Consider the following 21,632-nt stretch of genomic DNA (forward strand, 5'->3'; position numbering starts at 1 on the left):
CACTCTGTCTTGGATACCGCTGTCGCTATTCACAGTGGCATTTAGGGGTTAAACTGTGGGGATCTAAGCTAGCTTTGCTCTTGCTGATCTTGCGGGTGCACTTACACAACCTACCAGATTAACCTAATGAAAATGAACGTCAAAGTGCAGGAACCAGCTTCCAACCATTAATTTAAAAAAGGACAAAAGGACATCACAGCTGTCTTTAACTGTGACACTACTCAATGTAATCCTATCACAATTCTAAGAAAAGAGTAGTACAGAATTACAGTGAGTAAAACTACTTACTAAATCACAATTTCTCTTGTCAAAACAACAGACGCTGAGGTGGATGACTGACCCCACTGATGTGACCCTTACAAAACTTTCATTAGAAATGTCTTAAAAAAGACATTTAACAAAGAGTTGGCCACATTTTTTACTTAAATGCATGTATTTGGGCTGAAAAATCATTTTTACAATTGACTCTCTCTAAAAATATTGCACTGTTTGGAATTTACATGCTCTTTGTTTCCCCACACATTCAACTTTGATGTAGTCTGTGGTCACAAATGAGCTGGAAGAAGCTCACAGAAAGAGTTACAGACTTTAGTCCAGATTGTCATAGCGGGCTGACTGATGGTTTCTCAGTTAACTCATTCTGCAGCCAGCAATAGACGGTGTGACACAGATGTTATAGAAGGAAAATGATGCAAAATTTTGAATGAAACAAATTGCAAAATTAATTTTTATTCCGTTTTATGAATTTAAGAAAAAAAAAAGTCCCCAAAGGGGGGCAATCCCTGACTTTTGTTGCCTCTTATTCTTGTGAAAAGGTGCACTTGTAAATAAGGCCTAATTCACATTTGTGTGTCTTTGAACGGGCGGCAAATGGGTGCAACATCTCAACTTGACCATGTGCAAATGCGTCTTAGCGTATTTGTTGCAGATTTTTCTGCTGTAAAAACCAAAGGGTTGGCTGGAAAAACACTGCATAAAATACATGCATTTTTTATGTGTTTTTAGTTGCGTTTCTTCCTATTCATTCGAATGGGTGAAAAAGTGAACGAATTGCTGCAGATTTGAAAAAACACTTTAAAGGTTCTTATCTGTAAGGAAAAAAATAAGCAGCAAGTGCTTGAAATCTCATTCACTTTGCTGGTACTGTAAAACATTGTATTTTCTCTTCGACAAAAATGCAACGTGAGAACAAGCCCTTGAATTGATTGCCATTCCGAAGGTAGACTGCTATACATGCCTACACATAACCTATGTGAAACATAATAAGTTCTTTTAATATGTTAAAAGCAAAGATATCTTGTGACTGATAACTACTGCCAGAATGGTATTGTCATAAAAAATGCCGTAGTGGCGACTTTCTGAGATCTATCGCTGAAATGATGTGGCACAATCACAAACAAATCGTATTTAGGCTAGCCGCTTGTCACGCATCTGCTACATCAGTTCTGTCAGATGTATTACGATTAGCAGCCACATAATAAGATCATATACTGTGTATAACGCGGGGGCAGAAGACGTGTACAGACTGAGCAATGCTACATGTGGCTGTGACCAGTGGGGAACTCAGAAATTATAAAGGGTGCAGATTTATTAATAAAGTAAAGTCCTGAACCCTGAATCATTCCCATCATTTGTCATCTTCAACGTCATCCAGACATAATTTTATTGAACTTTTTTATTATTTTCATATCTTGTGTTTTCACTTTCTTTTTTCCCTTCACACTCTGTCATCTAAGGAAATGTTTCACTTCTGTTTTTCCATCATGCGCCACTTCCCAATTAGCCTTGGGTTTTTGAGGAAGCCTAATACCGTGATGACAAATGTGTGGTCAGACCATTGTTAGACTAGCGCACCACCCAATATTTACCCTTCTCTGTTATTTATTTGAAATAAAAGCCCTTTTCAAAGAACCAAAGCCCATGGGCTAATGGATGATGATTATGGAACGCAACACACAAATCATAATGAAAAAGCTGTGTGCATATAACAATGCTCTGCACCCGCCCTAGGCCTTTGAATGGCTTTTGTGAACGTAAAATAGTTTTTCCAATATGAAGACAAGAATCCTACATTATTTCTTATTTTAATGCATTACATTTCGCTTCTGTGGTCCGTTCTTGGACTCTCCACTCTCTCCTTGCTCATCCTTTGTCTTTTTCTCGGAACATAGTTATAGAAATGTTCTCAGTTTTTTATAAAATATGACTGGGAAAGGTACGTATGACATTTTACTTTGACCTACAGATGCACTCTTAATGTTCTTTTTATTGTCTGTTATTCACAAGCTCCTACAAATGATAAAGAATGCACAGCTTTCAGTGTCATACAGAAAGAGCAAGCAACCAGTGATGGTGCCAACTGCAGAATAAAAGCATCTTGGCGATCTGTTGTTATTTTACTAAAGCATATGGTTTCAGTTTAGTAATTTCTGATATTACTACAACTCCCACATGCTCTTGTTTTCAATGTGAGATAGTTAATCTTGTTTATTTCAAAAATCACTTTAGTGTTGAAATGAATAATACACCAGTACTAACAATCCCCCAAAATATCTAGAACGCAATATGTCATTTAAAGGAAATCTGTCAGCAGGTTTTTGCTACCTCATCTGAGAGCAGCATAATGTAGACAGAGACCCTGAATCCATCAATGTATCAATTAGTTTACTGGGTACAGCTATTCTGACACAATCAGAGTTTAGATTTAGCAATGCAGCAGAGCTGAGAAAGCTAACCCCGCCCACACCACGCTCTGTATATACAATGGCTATAGACAGTGAGCGGCTTATCACAGTCTGACTCCGCCCCTTCTAGCAGGTGCTTTTTTTGTCTCAGCAACGATAAGCTCCTTGTCCTCAAACAACCATTGCAAGTAAGCAAAAGCACTGAGCTTGATAAGAGAGGCATCACTGAAATCTGTGTGTTAAGCCTACAGCATACTGTCTTAAGATTACATAGCAAAAAGCTCCTGACAGATTCCCTTCAAGTTTACTGCTTAAAGAGGACATTTCACCAGTTTGAGCATGTTAAACTGGCCCCACAATGGAATAATTGCTACAGAGCAAAGTAAAACTTTAAAGTAAGCCTTTATTTTTCAATTTCTCTTCTACATTGCAGAGATATCAACTTGTAAAGTTTGGGCTATAATTTGTTATAGTTCAACTGAGCGTTACCAGATATTTGTCTCTGCGGCCTGTACTTCCTCACCTGCATGAGGTTGATCAATCATAAGCAGGCGGCATCATGGAGGGGAAAAAAGAATACGCCCTCCTCTCCTCTATACTTCGGAGCTGCGCTTCCAAGCTGTATTGCAAACAATTTACAAGCATGCGCTCGTTGAGTCAGAAACTGGTCACCTTTGGTAGACTGCAAAGGTGGCTAATAATTTAGGCAATGATCAGTAAACTGGAAAATTAAAAATCCCTCAGACAACGAAAAGGATTATTAATAAATGTTACATTGCAAAGTTGCTTGTTTTTCCATGCACCTTGTAATTTTACCCGTTTAAGAAGTTGAGGAAGCACTGCTATGGATTAGGTGCATAACAATCTGTTATCATTAGTGTTGAGCATTCCGATACTGTAATATCGGGTATCGGCCGATATTCACGGTATCGGAATTCCGATACTTAATTCCGATACTTTTACAATATCGGATACCGGAATCGGAAGTTCCCATAATGCCTGCGCTCTGCAGTGTCTGTGAAGGATGACAAGTTGGATGGCAGCGCGATCCAGCCTGTCATCAGAATGCCATCCCAGCGGGGGAGAATTCTCCTGATTGTTTAAAAGCCGGCGGGCGGTATAAAGCCGCCGGCTTTTAAACAATCACACAGCCCCATACTGCTTCCCCGCAGCCTCCGACCCCGATCCTCCGCTCCCCTCGCCACCTCCCATCCCGATCGTAAGTTAGGACCGGGCGGGGAGCGCAGCACCAAGGAGCGGGGAGTGAAGGACCCGGGCGGGGAAGCCGGCAGTGAAAAGACTTCACCGCCGGCTTTCCCGTTCTGTGCTGCGCTTTCCCGCCGGTTATTTCAAATGAACAGCTGAGGTATCAGGTGATGCCGATCAGCTGTTCATTTGAAGTCGCCGCGTTGCCCTCAGAGGGTTCATGTGAGTTCATGCTTGACTGCATGAACTCACATGAACTTTCCCACGGCCGCACAGGTCAGCCTCACCTCCCAGACCCGTCATGATTAGTGTGTGTGCGGGGTGTGTGTGCGGGGTGTGTGTGCGGGTGTGCGCGGTGTCTGTGCGGGTGTGTGCGGTGTCTGTGCGGGTGTGTGCGTGCAGGCAGACATAGGCCGATGTGACACTACTACTCCCATCGGCCTATGTCTGTCCCCCGTCCACTCCTGCCAGCAGGATCAGCTCGATGGGAGCAGTAGTTCCCATCAGACTGATCCTGCTATTTAAATTGCCCTACTGTGTCCCCAATAAATGTTAAATACACGTCATTGGTGGCCAGTGGTTACCTACAATAAATTAGTTCATACATTACCTGTCCCCGCCGATCGCCACCTAAAATAAAGTAAAAAATAAAAAACTACACCTATACTCACCTAGACACCTAATTCCCCGAAGCCATCGATCTCCTGTAATAAAATATAAAATAATAAACCACAACCTTATCCTTACCCCTCCGTAGTAGTCCACGAGTGTCCCACGAAGATCTCCAGTTCAGAGCAGCCACATAGAATGTGACCGCTCTGAACCGCTGCCGCCGCTAGAATGACGGGGCCGTAAGGGTTCACCGGAGTTCAGGCAGCGCTGCTCCGGTTAGCTCCTTTACGGCCCTGCTGTATCGTGAGAAATTCCCACGGTACAGCAGTGCCGTAAAGGAGGTCTCCGGAGCTGCGCTGCCTGAATGCACTCCGGTGACCTCAGTCAGTGGCTCCCGCTGCCGGGAACGGACGTGTTCCCGGCAGCGTGAGCTTACAGCAGCCATGCACAGCTGTCACCATCTCCAGATGTGACAGCTGTGCATGGGAGATCAGCGCAGGAACGTGGACAGGTAACTATTATTTTTAGTAAACTAAGAATTAAATAAAATTGTGTGTTTTATTTCAAATAAATTATTTTTTTCTGGGTGTAGTGTGTTTTTTCTTTTTAACACTTTGTAGGTTAGTAATGGGGGTGTCTTATAGACGCCCATCATTACTAACCTGGGCTTCATGGCAGCTGGTGCTGACATGAACCCCACCACTATTACCCCCTGCCACCGCACCAGGGCAGCGTGGAAGAGCGAGGCTAAGTGCCAGAGTTGGCGCATCCTATGGATGCGCCATTTCTGGGGCGGCTGACGACTGGTGTTTCTAGCCTGGGAGGGGGCCAATATTCATGGCACCCTTCCTGGGCTATTAATATCAGCCCCCAGCTGTCTGCCTAGCCTTTGCTAGCTATTAAAATAGGGGGGACCCCACGTCATTTTTTTTGGGGGGGGTCCCCCATTTTAATAGCTAGTAAAGGCTAGGTATTCAGCTGGGGGCTGATATTAGTAGCCTGGGAAGCTCCGTGGGTTTTACCCCCTTCCCAGGCTTCAAACATCTGCCCCAGCCGTCTGCTTAACCTCCGCTAGAGACTAAAATTATGGGGGATCCCACGCCATTTTTTTTTAAAATAAATCCTTTATTTTAACACTAAATGACATTTGAGGAGTTAATAAAGATGCAGTCCCTAAATTATTATTTATTTTTTAATTAATTTTTCCCAAAACTTTTGACGTGGGCTTCGCCATATTTTTGTATGCCAGCCAGGTACAGCATCCAGCTTCTATGAACGCGCCATTTTCCGGGGCGGCTGCGGACTGCAATTTTCAGCGGGGGGGGGGGGGGGGGGCAGAAAGCTTGGGCCTCCCTGCGCTGCAGATTCCATCCCCCAGCTGCCTAGTTGTACCTGGCTGGACACAAAAATAGGGAGAAGCTCCACGTTTTTTTTTTTTTAATTATTTCATGAAATTCATGGAATAATTAAGAAAAAAAGGGCTTCCCTATATTGTTGTGTCCAACCAGGTACAAATAGGCAGCTGGTGGTTGGGGACAGCCCGTTCCTGCCTGCTGTACCTGGCTGGACCCAAATATAGTGCAAAGCCCCACGTCAATTTTTTTTTAATTATTTCAGGAAATTCATGAAATAATTAAAAAAAAATTATGTGGGGCTTCGCCCTATATTTGTGTCCAGTCAGGTACAGCAGGCAGGAACGGGCTGCCCCCAACCACCAGCTGCCTATTTGTACCTAGCCGGACACAACAATATAGGGAAGCCCTTTTTTTCTTAATTATTCCATGAATTTCATGAAATAATTAAAAAAAAAAATACGTGGGGCTTCGCCCTATTTTTGTGTCCAGCCAGGTACAACAAGGCAGCTGGGGGCTGGAATCCGCAGCGCAGGGAGGCCCAAGCTTTCTGGGCCCCACCCGCTGCAAATTGCAGTCCGCAGCCGCCCCGGAAAATGGCGCGTTCATAGAAGCGCCATCTTCTGGCGCTGTACCCAACTCATCCAGGGCCCTGGTGCGGTGGCTCACTGGGTAATAAAGGGGTTAAGGCCAGCTTGGCATTATCAGCTGGCCCTAAGCCCGAAATTCATGGGGTCACGCCAATATTAGACATGACCACCATGAATTTCTAGTAAAGTATTTAAAAAAAACACAAACACCCAGAAAAAAGTCCTTTAATTGAAATAAAGACACAATTCTTTATTGTTCTAAATTAAACCATACTTACAGTCACGCCCATTCCAGCTGAAGCCAACGATCTCCTGCAATAAAAGTAAAATAATAAAGCAACCTCATCCTTACCTTTCCATGGTTCCCAGGACAGCTTCAGCTCTGCTACATCGAGATGACAGGCTGGACCGCAGCAGAACGCTGCCATCCAGCCTGTCATCCCGCAGACACTGAGAAGCGCAGGCATGCTTGCGCTCCTCAGTGTCTCGCTGTGACGGCATAAAGATGAGCCGAGGTCATGTCCAATGAACTCAGCTCACCTCATGCACGTCACTGACAGCGTGGGAAAATTCTCCTGCACTCAGCGCTTCAGCGTGAGAATTCTCCCACGCTGTCAGTGACGTGCATGAGGTGCGCCGAGTTCATTGGACATGACCTCACCTCATGCACGTCACTGACAGCGTGGGAAAATTCTCACGCTGAAGCGCTGAGTGCAGGAGAATTCTCCCACGCTGTCAGTGACGTACATGAGGTGAGCCGAGTTCATTGTCGGCTCATCTGGATGCCGTCACAGCCAGACACTGAGGAGTGGAAGTATGCCTGCGCTTCTCAGTGTCTGCGGGATGACAGGCTGGATGGCAGCGTTCTGCTGCGGTCCAGCCTGTCATCTCGATGTAGCAGAGCTGGAGCCGTCGTGGGAGCCATGGAAAGGTAAGGATGAGGTTGCTTTATTATTTTTCTTTTATTGCAGGAGATCGTTGGCTTCAGCTGGAATGGGCGTGATGGTAAGTATGGTTTAATTTAGAACAATAAAGAATTGTGTGTTTATTTCAATTAAAGGACTTTTTTCTGGGTGTTTGTGTTTTTTTTAAATACTTTACTAGAAATTCATGGTGGTCATGTCTAATATTGGCGTGACCCCATGAATTTCGGGCTTAGGGCCAGCTGATAATGCCAAGCTGGCCTTAACCCCTTTATTACCCAGTGAGCCACCGCACCAGGGCCCTGGATGAGTTGGGTACAGCGCCAGAAGATGGCGCTTCTATGAACGCGCCATTTTCCGGGGCGGCTGCGGACTGCAATTTGCAGCGGGTGGGGCCCAGAAAGCTTGGGCCTCCCTGCGCTGCAGATTCCAGCCCCCAGCTGCCTAGTTGTACCTGGCTGGACACAAAAACAGGGCGAAGCTCCACGTTTTTTTTTTTTAAATTCATGAAATTCATGGAATAATTAAGAAAAAAAGGGCTTCCCTATATTGTTGTGTCCGGCTAGGTACAAATAGGCAGCTGGTGGTTGGGGGCAGCCCGTTCCTGCCTGCTGTACCTGACTGGACACAAATATAGGGCGAAGCCCCACGTCAATTTTTTTTAATTATTTCATGAATTTCCTGAAATGATTTAAAAAAAATTGACGTGGGGCTTCGCACTATATTTGTGTCCAGTCAGGTACAGCAGGCAGGAACGGGCTGCCCCCAACCACCAGCTGCCTATTTGTACCTGGTTGGACACAACAATATAGGGAAGCCCTTTTTTTCTTAATTATTTCATGAATTTCATGAAATAATTAAAAAAAAAAAAAATACGTGAAGCTTCTCCCTATTTTTGTGTCCAGCCAGGTACAACTAGGCAGCTGGGGGATGGAATCTGCAGCGCAGGGAGGCCCAAGCTTTCTGCCCCCCCCCGCTGAAAATTGCAGTCCGCAGCCACCCCGGAAAATGGCGCGTTCATAGAAGCTGGATGCTGTACCTGGCTGGCATACAAAAATATGGCGAAGCCCACGTCAAAAGTTTTGGGAAAAATTAATTAAAAAATAAATAATAATTTAGGGACTGCATCTTTATTAACTCCTCAAATGTCATTTAGTGTTAAAATAAAGGATTTATTTTTAAAAAAATTGACGTGGGGCTTCGCCCTATATTTGTGTCCAGCCAGGTACAGCAGGCAGGAACAGGCTGCCCCCAACCACCAGCTGCCTATTTGTACCTGGCCGGACACAACAATATAGGGAAGCCCTTTTTTAAAAAAATTATTTCATGAAATAATTAAAAAAAAATTGACGTGGGGCTTCGCCCTATATTTGTGTCCAGCCAGGTACAGCAGGCAGGAACAGGCTGCCCCCAACCACCAGCTGCCTATTTGTACCTGGCCAGACACCACAATATAGGGAAGCCCTTTTTTAAAAAAATTATTTCATGAAATAATTAAAAAAAAATTGACGTGGGGCTTCGCCCTATATTTGTGTCCAGCCAGGTACAGCAGGCAGGAATGGGCTGCCCCCAACCACCAGCTGCCTATTTGTACCTGGCCAGACACCACAATATAGGGAAGCCCTTTTTTAAAAAAATTATTTCATGAAATAATTAAAAAAAAATTGACGTGGGGCTTCGCACTATATTTGTGTCCAGCCAGGTACAGCAGGCAGGAATGGGCTGCCCCCAACCACCAGCTGCCTATTTGTACCTGGTTGGACACAACAATATAGGGAAGCCCTTTTTTTCTTAATTATTCCATGAATTTCATGAAATAATTAAAAAAAAAAATGCGTGGGGCTTCGCCCTATTTTTGTGCCCAGCCAGATACAACTAGGCAGCTGGGGGCTGGAATCCGCAGCGCAGGGAGACCCAAGCTTTCTGGGCCACCCCCGCTGCAAATTGCAGTCCGCAGCCGCCCCAGAAAATGGCGCGTTCATAGAAGCGCCATCTTCTGGCGCTGTACCCAACTCATCCAGGGCCCTGGTGCGGTGGCTCACTGGGTAATAAAGGGGTTAAGGCCAGCTTGGCATTATCAGCTGGCCCTAAGCCCAAAATTCATGGGGTCACGCCAATATTAGACATGACCACCATGAATTTCTAGTAAAGTATTTAAAAAAACACAACACCCAGAAAAAAGTCCTTTAATTGAAATAAACACACAATTCTTTATTGTTCTAAATTAAACCATACTTACCATCACGCCCATTCCAGCTGAAGCCAACGATCTCCTGCAATAAAAGTAAAATAATAAAGCAACATCATCCTTACCTTTCCATGGCTCCCACGACACATCAGCTCTGCTACATCGAGATGACAGGCTGGACCGCAGCAGAACGCTGCCATCCATCCTGTCATCCCGCAGACACTGAGAAGCGCAGGCATACTTCCACTCCTCAGTGTCTGGCTGTGACGGCATCCAGATGAGCCGAGGTCATGTCCAATGAACTCAGCTCACCTCATGTACGTCACTGACAGCGTGGGAAAATTCTCCTGCACTCAGCACTTCAGCGTGAGAATTTTCCCACGCTGTCAGTGACGTGCATGAGGTGAGCTGAGTTCATTGGACATGAACTCGGCTCATCTGGATGACGTCACAGAGAGACACTGAGGAGCGCAAGCATGCCTGCGCTTCTCAGTGTCTGCGGGATGACAGGCTGGATGGCAGCTTTCTGCTGTGGTCCAGCCTGTCATCTCGATGTAGCAGAGCTGAAGCTGTCCTGGGAACCATGGAAAGGTAAGGATGAGGTTGCTTTATTATTTTTCTTTTATTGCAGGAGATCGTTGGCTTCAGCTGGAATGGGCGTGATGGTAAGTATGGTTTAATTTAGAACAATAAAGAATTGTGTCTTTATTTCAATTAAAGGACTTTACTCTGGGTGTTTGTGTTTTCTTTTAACTTTGACTATGGGGTTAGTAATGGGGGTGTCTTATAGACGCCTCTCCATTACTAACCTGGGCTTGATGTCAGCTGGCATTATAAGCTGACATCAACCCCAACCCTATTACCCCCTGCCACCGCACCAGGGCAGCGTGGAAGAGCGAGGCTAAGTGCCAGAATTGGCGCATCCTATGGATGCGCCATTTCTGGGGCGGCTGACGGCTGGTGTTTCTAGCCTGGGAGGGGGCCAATATTCATGGCACCCTTCCTGGGCTATTAATATCAGCCCCCAGCTGTCTGCCTAGCCTGTGCTAGCTATTAAATTAGGGGGGACCCCACGTTATTTTTTTGGGGGGGTTCCCCCATTTTAATAGCTAGTAAAGGCTAGGTATTCAGCTGGGGGCTGATATTAGTAGCCTGGGAAGCTCCGTGGGTTTTACCCCCTTCCCAGGCTTCAAACATTTGCCCCAGCTGTCTGCTTAACCTCCGCTAGAGCCTAAAATTAAGGGGAACCCCACGCCAATTTTTTTTTAAATAAATCCTTTATTTTAACACTAAATGACAAGTACAGTAATCAACACTGTCACTGTACTTCATATATATGTGACTGACATGTTTCTATCTATCTAATCTATGTGTGATTCTCTATTCTTTCTATTCTAAATTGTCGGGTACAGATGCTGAATTGCCGGCCGGCTTTCTTAAAGAGACGGTGCATGCAAACACTATTATTTTTTTAAATAAATCCTTTACACTAAATGACAAGTACAGTAAGCAACACTGTCACTGTACTTCATATATATGTGACTGACATGTTTCTATCTATCTAATCTATGTGTGAAGCTCTATTCTTTCTGTTATAAATTGTCGGGTACCGCTGCTGAATTGCCGGCCGGCTTTTTTAAAGAGACGGTGCACGAAAACACTAATATTTTTTTTTATAAATCCTTTACACTAAATGACAAGTACAGTAAGCAACACCGTCACTGTACTTCATATATATGTGACTGACATGTTTCTATCTATCTAATCTATGTGTGAAGCTCTATTCTGTCTGTTATAAACTGTCGGGTACAGATGCTGAATTGCCGGCCGGCTTTTTTAAAGAGACGGTGCACGAAAACACTAATATTTTTTTAAATAAATCCTTTACACTAAATGACAAGTTCTGTAAGCAACACTGTCACTGTACTTCTTATATATGTGACTGACATGTTTCTATCTATCTAATCTATGTGTGAAGTTCTATTCTGTCTGTTATAAATTGTCGGGTACCGCTGCTGAATTGCCGGCCGGCTTTTTTAAAGAGACGGTGCACGAAAACACTAATATTTTTTTAAATAAATCCTTTACACTAAATGACAAGTACAGTAAGCAACACTGTCACTGTACTTCATATATATGTGACTGACATGTTTCTATCTATCTAATCTATGTGTGAAGCTCTATTCTTTCTGTTGTAAATTGTCGGGTACCGGTGTATGCCGCTGATGAATTGCCGGCTTTTCATGTCATTCTACATTATTCTTAGTTGTTTTACTTCATGTAGAATTAACCTACAAGGAAAGAAAGGGTTTATTTTCATTCCGATATTTGTGTCCCATTGACTTGCATTGGTTTCCGGTATCGGAATCGGCGATATCCGATACTTTTTGGGTATCGGCCCGATCCAATCCGATACGATATTTCCTGATATCGGAAGGTATCGCTCAACACTAGTTATCATTGCACCACTGTAAATCTCATTATCAAGATACTCAAATTCACTACCAGTCAACCATCTACAGGAAGAGCAAATGGTCTCTGTGTGCTTCTTTATAAAACAAAAACAACTATCAAACAGGTGAAGATAAATGCCCTCACTAAGACTGATCGTCTCCACCCCACACCAGGGACATCAACATGGCACAATGAAAAGCCAATATTTAAATGCCATCTGTACAATAACACAGATCTGCAAGGGTAAAATAGTTTGAAAAGTAAGGCTATGTGCCCACGTTGCAGAAATGAAGCAGAAAATTTCTGCTTTATTTCTGCAATTAAAAACGCATGCAGAATTCCGCACGCGTTTATCGCGCGTTTATTGCGTGATTTCCACATGCGGAATTGCCTTGCGTTTTTTAATGCATTGCAAAAAGTAATTCCGCTTGCGGAAACGCAAAATTAATGAACATGCTGCGGATTTTTGAACGCAGCATGGGCATAGAACTTGCGGAATCCCCTTGGGGACCATGGGGAGCGGATTACCTAGCGTTTAACAAGCGTTTACGCTGCGGAAATTCCGCAGCATATACGCTTGAAAAACGCTACGTGGGCACGCAGCCTAAGAGGTGATTTTTATATACTTTCGATAGCTCATGAACTCATTAAAAATATCGAAAAAATGTCATCACGTACAGTTTTTTCACAAACACTGACTCCATAGGCTTTTTCTTGCATCATACTTTGACCCCTTTGCGTGATGTTTGGTGGATGATTTTTGTGTCATTAGATTTTTTAGAAATGTTTTTCATAGTACAGAAACAGAATAGGAATTCCTTTCATACTTTTCTCAAGACTGTGCTCTAGTGTATTGCAGTGATGTTCCTGGGCTGATGGAAAAATTTAACTTTGAGTACAATGTGAGTGAGTGGGGACTCTTTATTGATTCATCCAAAAAAGTCTGAAAGCTGTGCTACTGCACAGTGGCAGCTTCAGTGTCTGTAGGGCTTTCTGTGTACTTGAAGGAAAACTATGAGAATTTAGACTTTATTCTCAAGAAACTTAACAATGACGATCAAGGATGGTCAATATGTGGTGATCTAAAAGTTCTCTTTGCTCCTTAGGCAGCAAGGAGGGTACATGAAGTACCCAGGCTATTTGTGTGAATGGGACAGCCGGGATAGGACTTATCACTGGAGCAAAAAAAGTTGGCCATCGGAAACATCTTTGCAACCTGAACTCAAGAACATACAGTACAGACCAAAAGTTTGGACACACCTTCTCATTTAAAGATTTTTCTGTATTTTCCTCACTATGAAAATTGTACATTCACATTGAAGGCATCAAAACTATGAGTTAACACATGTGGAATTATATACTTAACAAAAAAGTGTGAAACAACTGAAAATATGTCTTATATTCTAGGTTCTTCGAAGTAGCCACCTTTTGCTTTGATGACTGCTTTGCACACTCTTGGCATTCTCTTGATGAGCTTCAAGAGGTAGTCACCGGAAATGGTTTTCACTTCACAGGTGTGCCCTGTCAGGTTTAATAAGTGGGATTTCTTGCCTTATAAATGGGGTTGGGACCATCAGTTGTGTTGTGCAGAAGTCAGGTGGATACACAGCTGATAGTCCTACTGAATAGACTGTTAGAATTTGTATTATGGCAAGAAAAAAGCAGCTAAGTAAAGAAAAACGAGTGGACATCATTACTTTAAGAAATGAAGGTCAGTCAGTCCGAAAAATTGGGCAAACTTTGAAAGTGTCCCCAAGTGCAGTTGCAAAAACCATCAAGCGCTACAAAGAAACTGGCTCACATGAGGACCGCCCCAGGAAAGAATGACCAAGAGTCACCTCTGCTTCTGAGGATAAGTTCATCCGAATCACCAGCCTCAGAAATCGCAGGTTAACAGCAGCTCAGATTAGAGACCAGGTCAATGCCACACAGAGTTCTAGCAGCAGACACATCTCTACAACAACTGTTAAGAGGAGACTTTGTGCAGCAGGCCTTCATGGTAAAATAGCTGCTAGGAAACCACTGCTAAGGACAGGCAACAAGCAGAAGAGACAAGTTTGGGCTAAAGAACACAAGGAATGGACTTTAGCCCAGTGGAAATCTGTGTTTTGGTCTGATGAGTCCAAATTTGAGATCTTTGGTTCCAACCACCTTGTCTTCGTGTGACACAGAAAAGGTGAACGGATGGACTCTACATGCCTGGTTCCCACCGTGAAGCATGGAGGAGGAGGTGTGATGGTGTGGGGGTGCTTTGCTGGTGACACTATTGTGGATTTATTCAAAATTGAAGGCATACTGAACCAGCATGGCTACCACAGCATCTTGCTGCGGCATGCTATTCCATCCGGTTTGCGTTTAGTTGGACCATCATTTATTTTTCAACAGGACAATGACCCCAAACACACCTCCAGGCTGTGTAAGGGCTATTTGACCAAGAAGGAGAGTGATGGGGTGCTACTCCAGATGACCTGGCCTCCACAGTCACCAGACCTGAACCCAATCGAGATGGTTTGGGGTGAGCTGGACCGCAGAGTGAAGGCAAAAGGGCCAACAAGTTCTAAGCATCTCTGGGAACTCCTTCAAGATTGTTGGAAGACCATCTCCGGGGACTATCTATTGAAGCTCATCAAGAGAATGCCAAGAGTGTGCAATGCAGTCATCAAAGCAAAAGGTGGCTACTTTGAAGAACCTGGAATATAAGACATATTTTCAGTTGTTTCACACTTTTTTGTTAAGTATATAATTCCACATGTGTTAATTCATAGTTTTGATGCCTTCAGTGTGAATGTACAATTTTCATAGTCATGAAAATACAGAAAAATCTTTAAATGAGAAGATGTGTCCAAACTTTTGGTCTGTACTGTAGTTGCGGAAAGTTTAGTTGATACCACTGCCACCATTCCACCTTAAGTTTGTGAAAGCTCTACCGAAAGAAGGAGAGACTTTTAAGTACCTGTGTACCAAGTTTCAGGTACTGTCCAAGGCAAAACTGAAGGCATTTTTTGGGTCCAGATATTCAGAAACTCTTGGAGGACGACATGTTCGAAACAAAAATGAAAGCTGTTGAGAAAAGAGCTTGAGATTCTTTTAAAGAAGTTGGAAGAAATTTCTAGGTAACAACAAAGATCCAAAATTTAAGTCCATTGTGGAGAACATGCTGAAACGTTTCAAAGCCTTGGGTTGTCTGATGAACTTGAAGTTGCATATTTTACATTCCCATTTGGACTACTTTCCTGAAAACCTTGGTGCTGTTAACGAAGAGCAATGAGAAAGATTTCATTAAGGATATCAAGGAGATGAAATGATGATACCAAAGTAGATGGAACGTGAACATGATGGGAGACTAATACTGAATGCTTCACAGAGAAAATCCTCAGGCCTTCAATAAGAGAAAAAGTATCCAGAGAACTTTTGAAGAGAAAACGAAAAGGCGCAGTAATTGTCAATAAAGTTGCAGAATTAATGTTAAATACATTTTTATATATAACATTGTATACATTTTTTGAAACAATAAAGATTTTTCTTGTTCATCTCTCTTGTAAGTAATTTCACGCACGTTTTGTGAAAAATCCACACTTGATGATTAGAAATAGAAGTGTTTTTTTAAATCTGGGCATAAGAAAACAAGAATCAGTCATTGGGTTTGAAACAATTTTCATAAACCCAAATTTTGCATAACTGTGTAATCCGATTTCAAAATAATTCACGGATATATCTGTGATCTAGGAACATAATTGCTTATGTAGTTTCAAGCACCAGGATTTTTCGTTTTCGGAAACCAAAGAAATGTAATATCAACCGAAATTATGGATATATCCAAGTCCTGTTTGGTGGGTCTAGGATGGTAAAAATATGCTTAGAAACATGGCAGTCGTATTATTAAACTGCGAGATTCCTTTGGGGGGAAATATGACAAATTAGAATTATGGCCTATATCCGTCTTTCATTGCATATAATGACCAGGAGGAGGGGTGAGGTGGTCTGAATGGGACCCTTTAAAATTTCTCATCCAGAGACGGACACCCAGCCCAAATTTATATAATTCTGTGAATCGCCTGAGGGTTAAAAATGCTCACTTTGTCTCAATGTTATAAATTCTGTGAAGCACCTGCGGGTTCAAGGTGTTCACCATACCTCTAGATAAATTCCTTGAGGGGTGGGGTGTAGTTTCCATAATGGGGTCACTTGTGGGGGGTTTCCACTGTTTAGGCACATCAGGGGCTCTGCAAAGATGACATGGCATCCACAATCTATTCCAGCCAATTTAACGCTCCAAAGGTTTTCCACCAAATATGGGGTATCGCCGTTCATTTTCTCCTCTTACCCTTGTGAAAATTAAACATTTGGTGCTAAAGGAACATTTTTTGTGGGAAAAATTTAAATGTTTTGCTTTAGTTGAGCATGATACTGTCTCCGCCTTGACAGCTGCCATTGTCATGAGATGATCAAATCAGTTCACCTATCCGTGGTTTAAGAATGTATTCACACGCTGTGAGCACTGTGTCAACCCCTTTTTAATTATTATATTTATTTATATGTAAAATAAAAATACCCTATATTAGCCTCTTATACCGGCGCCATTCCAGCAATATCGTCGCCAGGTCTCCCAAGACCTGCGTGACATGTCACGTGAGCCCTGTAGCCACTATTAATCTACTGCGCTTTCACTTCCTTAGGATATCTGAAGGAAGTGAGAACACATGAGCTTATTAGCGATCACTGATAGACTTCAGGGTTCACGTGGCATAACAAGGTCATGTGAGCATCAAGAACCTCACGTCAATATTACTGGAATGGTGCTGGTACTGGAGGTATTTATTTTGTGCTGAGGAATATAGTATTTAAAGGGAATCTGTCAGCAGCTTTTTGCTATGTAATCTGAAGACAGCATGAAGTAGGTGCTGAAACACAGCTTTCAGTGATGTGTTACTTATTAGGCTGTGTGCTGTTGTTTACTTACAATGAAGGTTGGAGACTATCACTGCCAGGACTAGGTCTCATGGGACTGCTAGACTGACTACGCCACACCTCTGTTAAGCAGCTCACTAGACAATGTACATAGAAAGCTGTGGTGGGGAGGGGTTAGACTTCTCAGCTCTGCTACATGCTATATCTGAAAACTCTGATTGTTTCACAACTGCTGCACCCAGTAATCTAAATGATACATCGTTGGAATCAGGGTCTCTTTTCCAACATTATGCCGCTCTCAGATGAGGTAGCAAAAACTTCTGACAGATTCCCTTTAAGAAGAGGTTGTCCTAATAGTGGAAATGCCCCTTTAATGTTCTGCATGATCACTGTAAACCATGCATGCTATCAGCCCCTGAAGCACTATTACAGGTTAACTATTGGGGCCCATAGGAAACCAATAGCAGCTGTCTATTGACATATCCTGTCAATAGACCATTTGCATTTGCATTTGCTAACCAATACTGAAAAACTAGAGATGAGAAAAGCGCCTCCTACCTGCTGTCATCCCCAGCTGCTCTTATTTTAGTATGCCTGACGCGATGTCATGCGCGCTGCAACAATAATGACGTCATGTCGGCCCACAAACCGCAAGATGCAGGTAGGTGGTTCCCAGAGCTCCCAACCCGGCAGCCACTAAATACTGACCAGGGTCCTACAAATCAATTCTCTCATCTCTAGTATTTAAATTTCGCAAATCCAACTTGTTCCCCCTCCGGACCAGGTTCAAGATAATTTATTTGCCCAGATCTATAAAAAAATCAATGGGAAATATTCTATAACAAATTACAAGTACTTTGGGCTGCTCATAATTATAGTCTGTTACTCCCCATTACTGGTTGAAAATTGAATAAACAGTAACAGAGCTATGTTCCGTACTATAATTATTAATACTTTCCCTTCCTTATACTATAACCACGGATGAAGTAGTCTAACATATATGTAATAATAGCAAGCATACACATAGCATAAGCATACGCAGTCTAGTACCACCTAATAACTATTGTCAGTATCAGGCCCTTTGCACACTATAGGCTCCCTGCAATGAGGAGCCGGAATACTGCTTATAAAAGCCTTTACTGTACTTCTGTATGCCTCTGTTTCATACAAATAGATGTGATATGATACAGTGTGTCAGAATATAAGAGAAAAGAAATAGATTTCTGTGATAGTTCACTGTATTTTCTGATATGTCCGTATACAGCGTGTCTGCGGGTCCATAGTATGAGGCCGCATGGCATCCATGTCCTCCGTACAAGCTGGATTTACATGACTCATACACAGCAGAAGACGTGACTCACAGCAGCCCCGTTGCAGCATTTTTTTTAGTGCAGGTTGCTATGGGCAGAACAGACATATTCGCTACCATATTAGCCGTATATTTTGTCATGTAGCTGTGTTTTTTTCTTTCAGTTGTAATACATGGATTCTCTTGATATTATAATTAGTGCGTCCTAGTGGATATATACCAAGTTTATTATTACATTCATATGAACCTTGCATTGCTTGCTTTGTTTTCTTAGCATCTACATTAATATGTAATTATTACATGAGGAGAGAATGAAATGTTGAACTGTTTTGCTTTAGTGCTACTCCATTAATACATGTGGTGTGCTCTACTGCATCTAATATATAGTACTATTTCTTATAAAATGTAAATATTGTATAACCAAGATGTTAAACCATTGCCATCAACCTCCTTCTCACTAATGACGTCTTTGTAAATGGCGCTAACTGGCGTTAATTCCATTCACGGCCCTTGCACATCATCGCATATTTTTCCTTTTTTTAGCCTGAGTTCCTGTAGCTTTGACTCTTCTGATTCAAGACCGGTGTCTGGAACGCGTTTAAGCCCTTTGCCACATGTGAGTATCTCATTACAGCGCCATTTTTAGAAGCACAAATTTGTTCATAAAATATTGCTTCAATATCTGAATCTAGAAGCGATCTCACCATTTGCATTTCATTTAGGCATTATATGCAGTGTATCTTAGCATTCTATTTTGGCAGTCCTTTTGTGTCAAAATGTAACAGTGCAACCTATATAAAGGTAAATGTGGATGTACTGTACAGAAAATACATGAATTTACATTTCTGATAGAGCCTTTGGTTTTCAGGGGAATACACATTTGTGATAATGTGGCTAAAATCACCCACTTTTTTATTTTCTTTTTTTGTATGAGAACATTGGTCCGAGTGTCATCAGAGTTTGGTCTGTGTCAGTTTTTACAATTAGAGTTTAGTCAGAGTTTTTCATCAGTTTTTTTTTCAGATAAAAAGGACGATGACTGTTTCTCGAGCTTCTTCTATCCAATCGGTGAAAAATGGATATCACACAGATGACATCCAATTTTTTTCCACAGGTCCATAGACTTGCATTGGGGAGTTTGTTCTGACACTCGGATCAATATTGGACAAGTCTCCGTGCCTTTGTTCAGACGACTCTGAGCGAAAAAATCAGTTGTGTGAAATTCCACATAGACTATCATAGGTATGAGTGCTATTTGTGAAAAACACAGCACTCATACGAGAAAGACCTGATGTCTGAATGAACCCCAAGACAGCATTATATAATGGCACACAATGTACTGATAACAAGGGCTGTGGAGTCGGAGTTGAACCCATTTTGGTGGAGTCGGAGTCGGTATAAAATGGACCGACTCCAACTCCTGAAATATATAATAAATTGGGTACAGTAATTCAATGCAGTTTGTGGGAAATATTTTTTCATAAGAATTTGGAAAAGTTATGAAATGTCCTATAAATGTCTGTCCTATTCCTGATCTGAGGGTCTAGACTTTTAGCTGAGACGAATCTGTGCTACAGTAAATTTATCACTTAAACATGAGCCATGTATGAGGGAGTCGGAGTCGAGTAGTCGGTGTCATGGAAATTTAGGAGTTGGAGTCTGAGATTTGGCTTACCGACTCCACAGCCCTTCTGATAATGTCTGTCTGTCAGGATCCTGTGTACAATGGCACTCAGGCCAGAATAGGGAACCGGCACAGTATAAGGAAGCATCTGAACTGGGGTCTTAATATGTTTTTCTCTGGTCTGGATAACTAAGAGTCCATTTACGTAGTGAGGTTATTGTGAGCGAGCATGTCATTGTGCAATCTAAACCGGCTGCCAATCACCCAATGAATAAGCAAAGCGCTCGTTCATCCAGTGAATTGAGCTTTTGTTCTGCACAAATGATCATGGTTCTCGGCCGCGCTTTGTCCCGTGTAAACAGGACCTGCATTTTCAAGAACAAGGGCATTGAGTCATCTATTGCAGATCATTCAGTGCGCATGGTTAAGCTCGGTCTGCCTGTGTGAACATGCCTTTAAACAACTACCGATCAATAAATATTTACCTATTGGTGGTCGTTTAATTCCACAGGTTGGGTTGTGTAAACTCTCATTTAGGGGGCATGGTCTGGATTCTGGTAAAGTTTGCTGATCTGGGCTGGGGCCTAATTAACTTAGCAGTTTAGTCTTGAGTCTGATTCATTTAACAGTCTGGTCTGGGACCTGAATTGATTTAGTGGTCTAGTCAGGGTTCTGAACTAATTTTTCAGTCTGGTTTGGGATCTTAATTAATTTTACAGTTTAGTCTTGGGCCTGAATTATTTAGTGGTCTTGATATATGAATTAATTTAGCGGTTTTATCTGACGTCAGAATTAATTTAGCAGATTGGGGTCTGAACTAATTAATTTTGCAGTTTAGTGTGGGGTCTGACTTAATTTTGTGGTTGATTTTAGGGTGATTTTAGGGGTCCAGAAATCTGTTCTCTGGTTTTAATTTATTGGGAGAGGTCTGCTGTGTGGGTGATGTGTTCCATGTATAAGCGGTGTATGTGAATAAGGCCGGGCTACATGGCAACATGTCAGGGCCGGTGTCAGCACCCAGCACACCCGGGCAAGTGCCGGGGCCCTGAGCAGGTGGGGGGCCCACTCGCAGAGGAAATCGGTGCCATTGTCCGCACTTCTCCCCCGCTTGCTCAGGGCCCCGGCAGCCGGATACTTACCTCTCCCCATGCCTCCGCAGATCCGCTGTCTCCTGCTGTTCGCTCCCTGTGACGTCTCAGGTCAGAGGGCGCGGTGACATCTTTCCACCGCGCCCTCCCCTGAGCCGTCACAGGCAGCGCAGAGCGGGAAGACGCCGGCGACGCTGGAGTCCGGACCTCAGCAGCTATGAGTATTTGATTTTTTTTTTTAATGTATGGAGGCATGGGGCATTATATGGGGGGGGGGGGTGACATCCTGCATGGGGCATTATATGGGGGGGTGACATCCTGCATGGGGCATTATATGGGGGGGGGTGACATCCTGCATGGGGCATTACATGGGGGGGTGACATCCTGCATGGGGCATTATATGGGGGGGGAGAAGTGATATCCTGCATGGGGCATTATATGGGGGGGAGTGACATCCTGCATGGGGCATTATGTGGGGGGAACAGCCTGCATGGAGCATTATATGGGGGTGACATCCTGCATGGGGCATTATATGGGGGGGTGACATCCTGCATGGAGGATTATATGGGGGGGGAGAAGTGATATCCTGCATGGGGCATTATGTGGGGGGAATAGCCTGCATGGAGCATTATATGGGGGCCAGTATCCTGTACGGAGCGTTTTATGGGGGCCAGTATTCTGTATGGAGCATTAT

The 21,632-nt window shown here is 43.1% G+C and overlaps 1 protein-coding gene across 10 annotated transcripts in view; it reads left to right on the forward strand.

Moving 5' to 3' along the window:
* Window positions 1–21,632, forward strand: part of ARMC2 (armadillo repeat containing 2) — a 191,335-nt gene that overhangs the window by 61,939 nt on the left and 107,764 nt on the right. For all 10 annotated transcript variants that reach the window (XM_073675823.1, XM_073675817.1, XM_073675826.1 and 7 more), the window contains one exon: window positions 18,770–18,842. In XM_073675823.1, the coding sequence (XP_073531924.1) occupies window positions 18,770–18,842 (73 nt within the window). The remainder of the gene's footprint in view (window positions 1–18,769; window positions 18,843–21,632) is intronic.

This window comes from Phyllobates terribilis, unplaced genomic scaffold (assembly GCF_046119375.1).
Source record: "Phyllobates terribilis strain yellow unplaced genomic scaffold, ASM4611937v1 Scaffold_3__8_contigs__length_932513732, whole genome shotgun sequence".
In the NCBI taxonomy this organism is placed as follows: Eukaryota; Metazoa; Chordata; class Amphibia; order Anura; family Dendrobatidae; genus Phyllobates; species Phyllobates terribilis.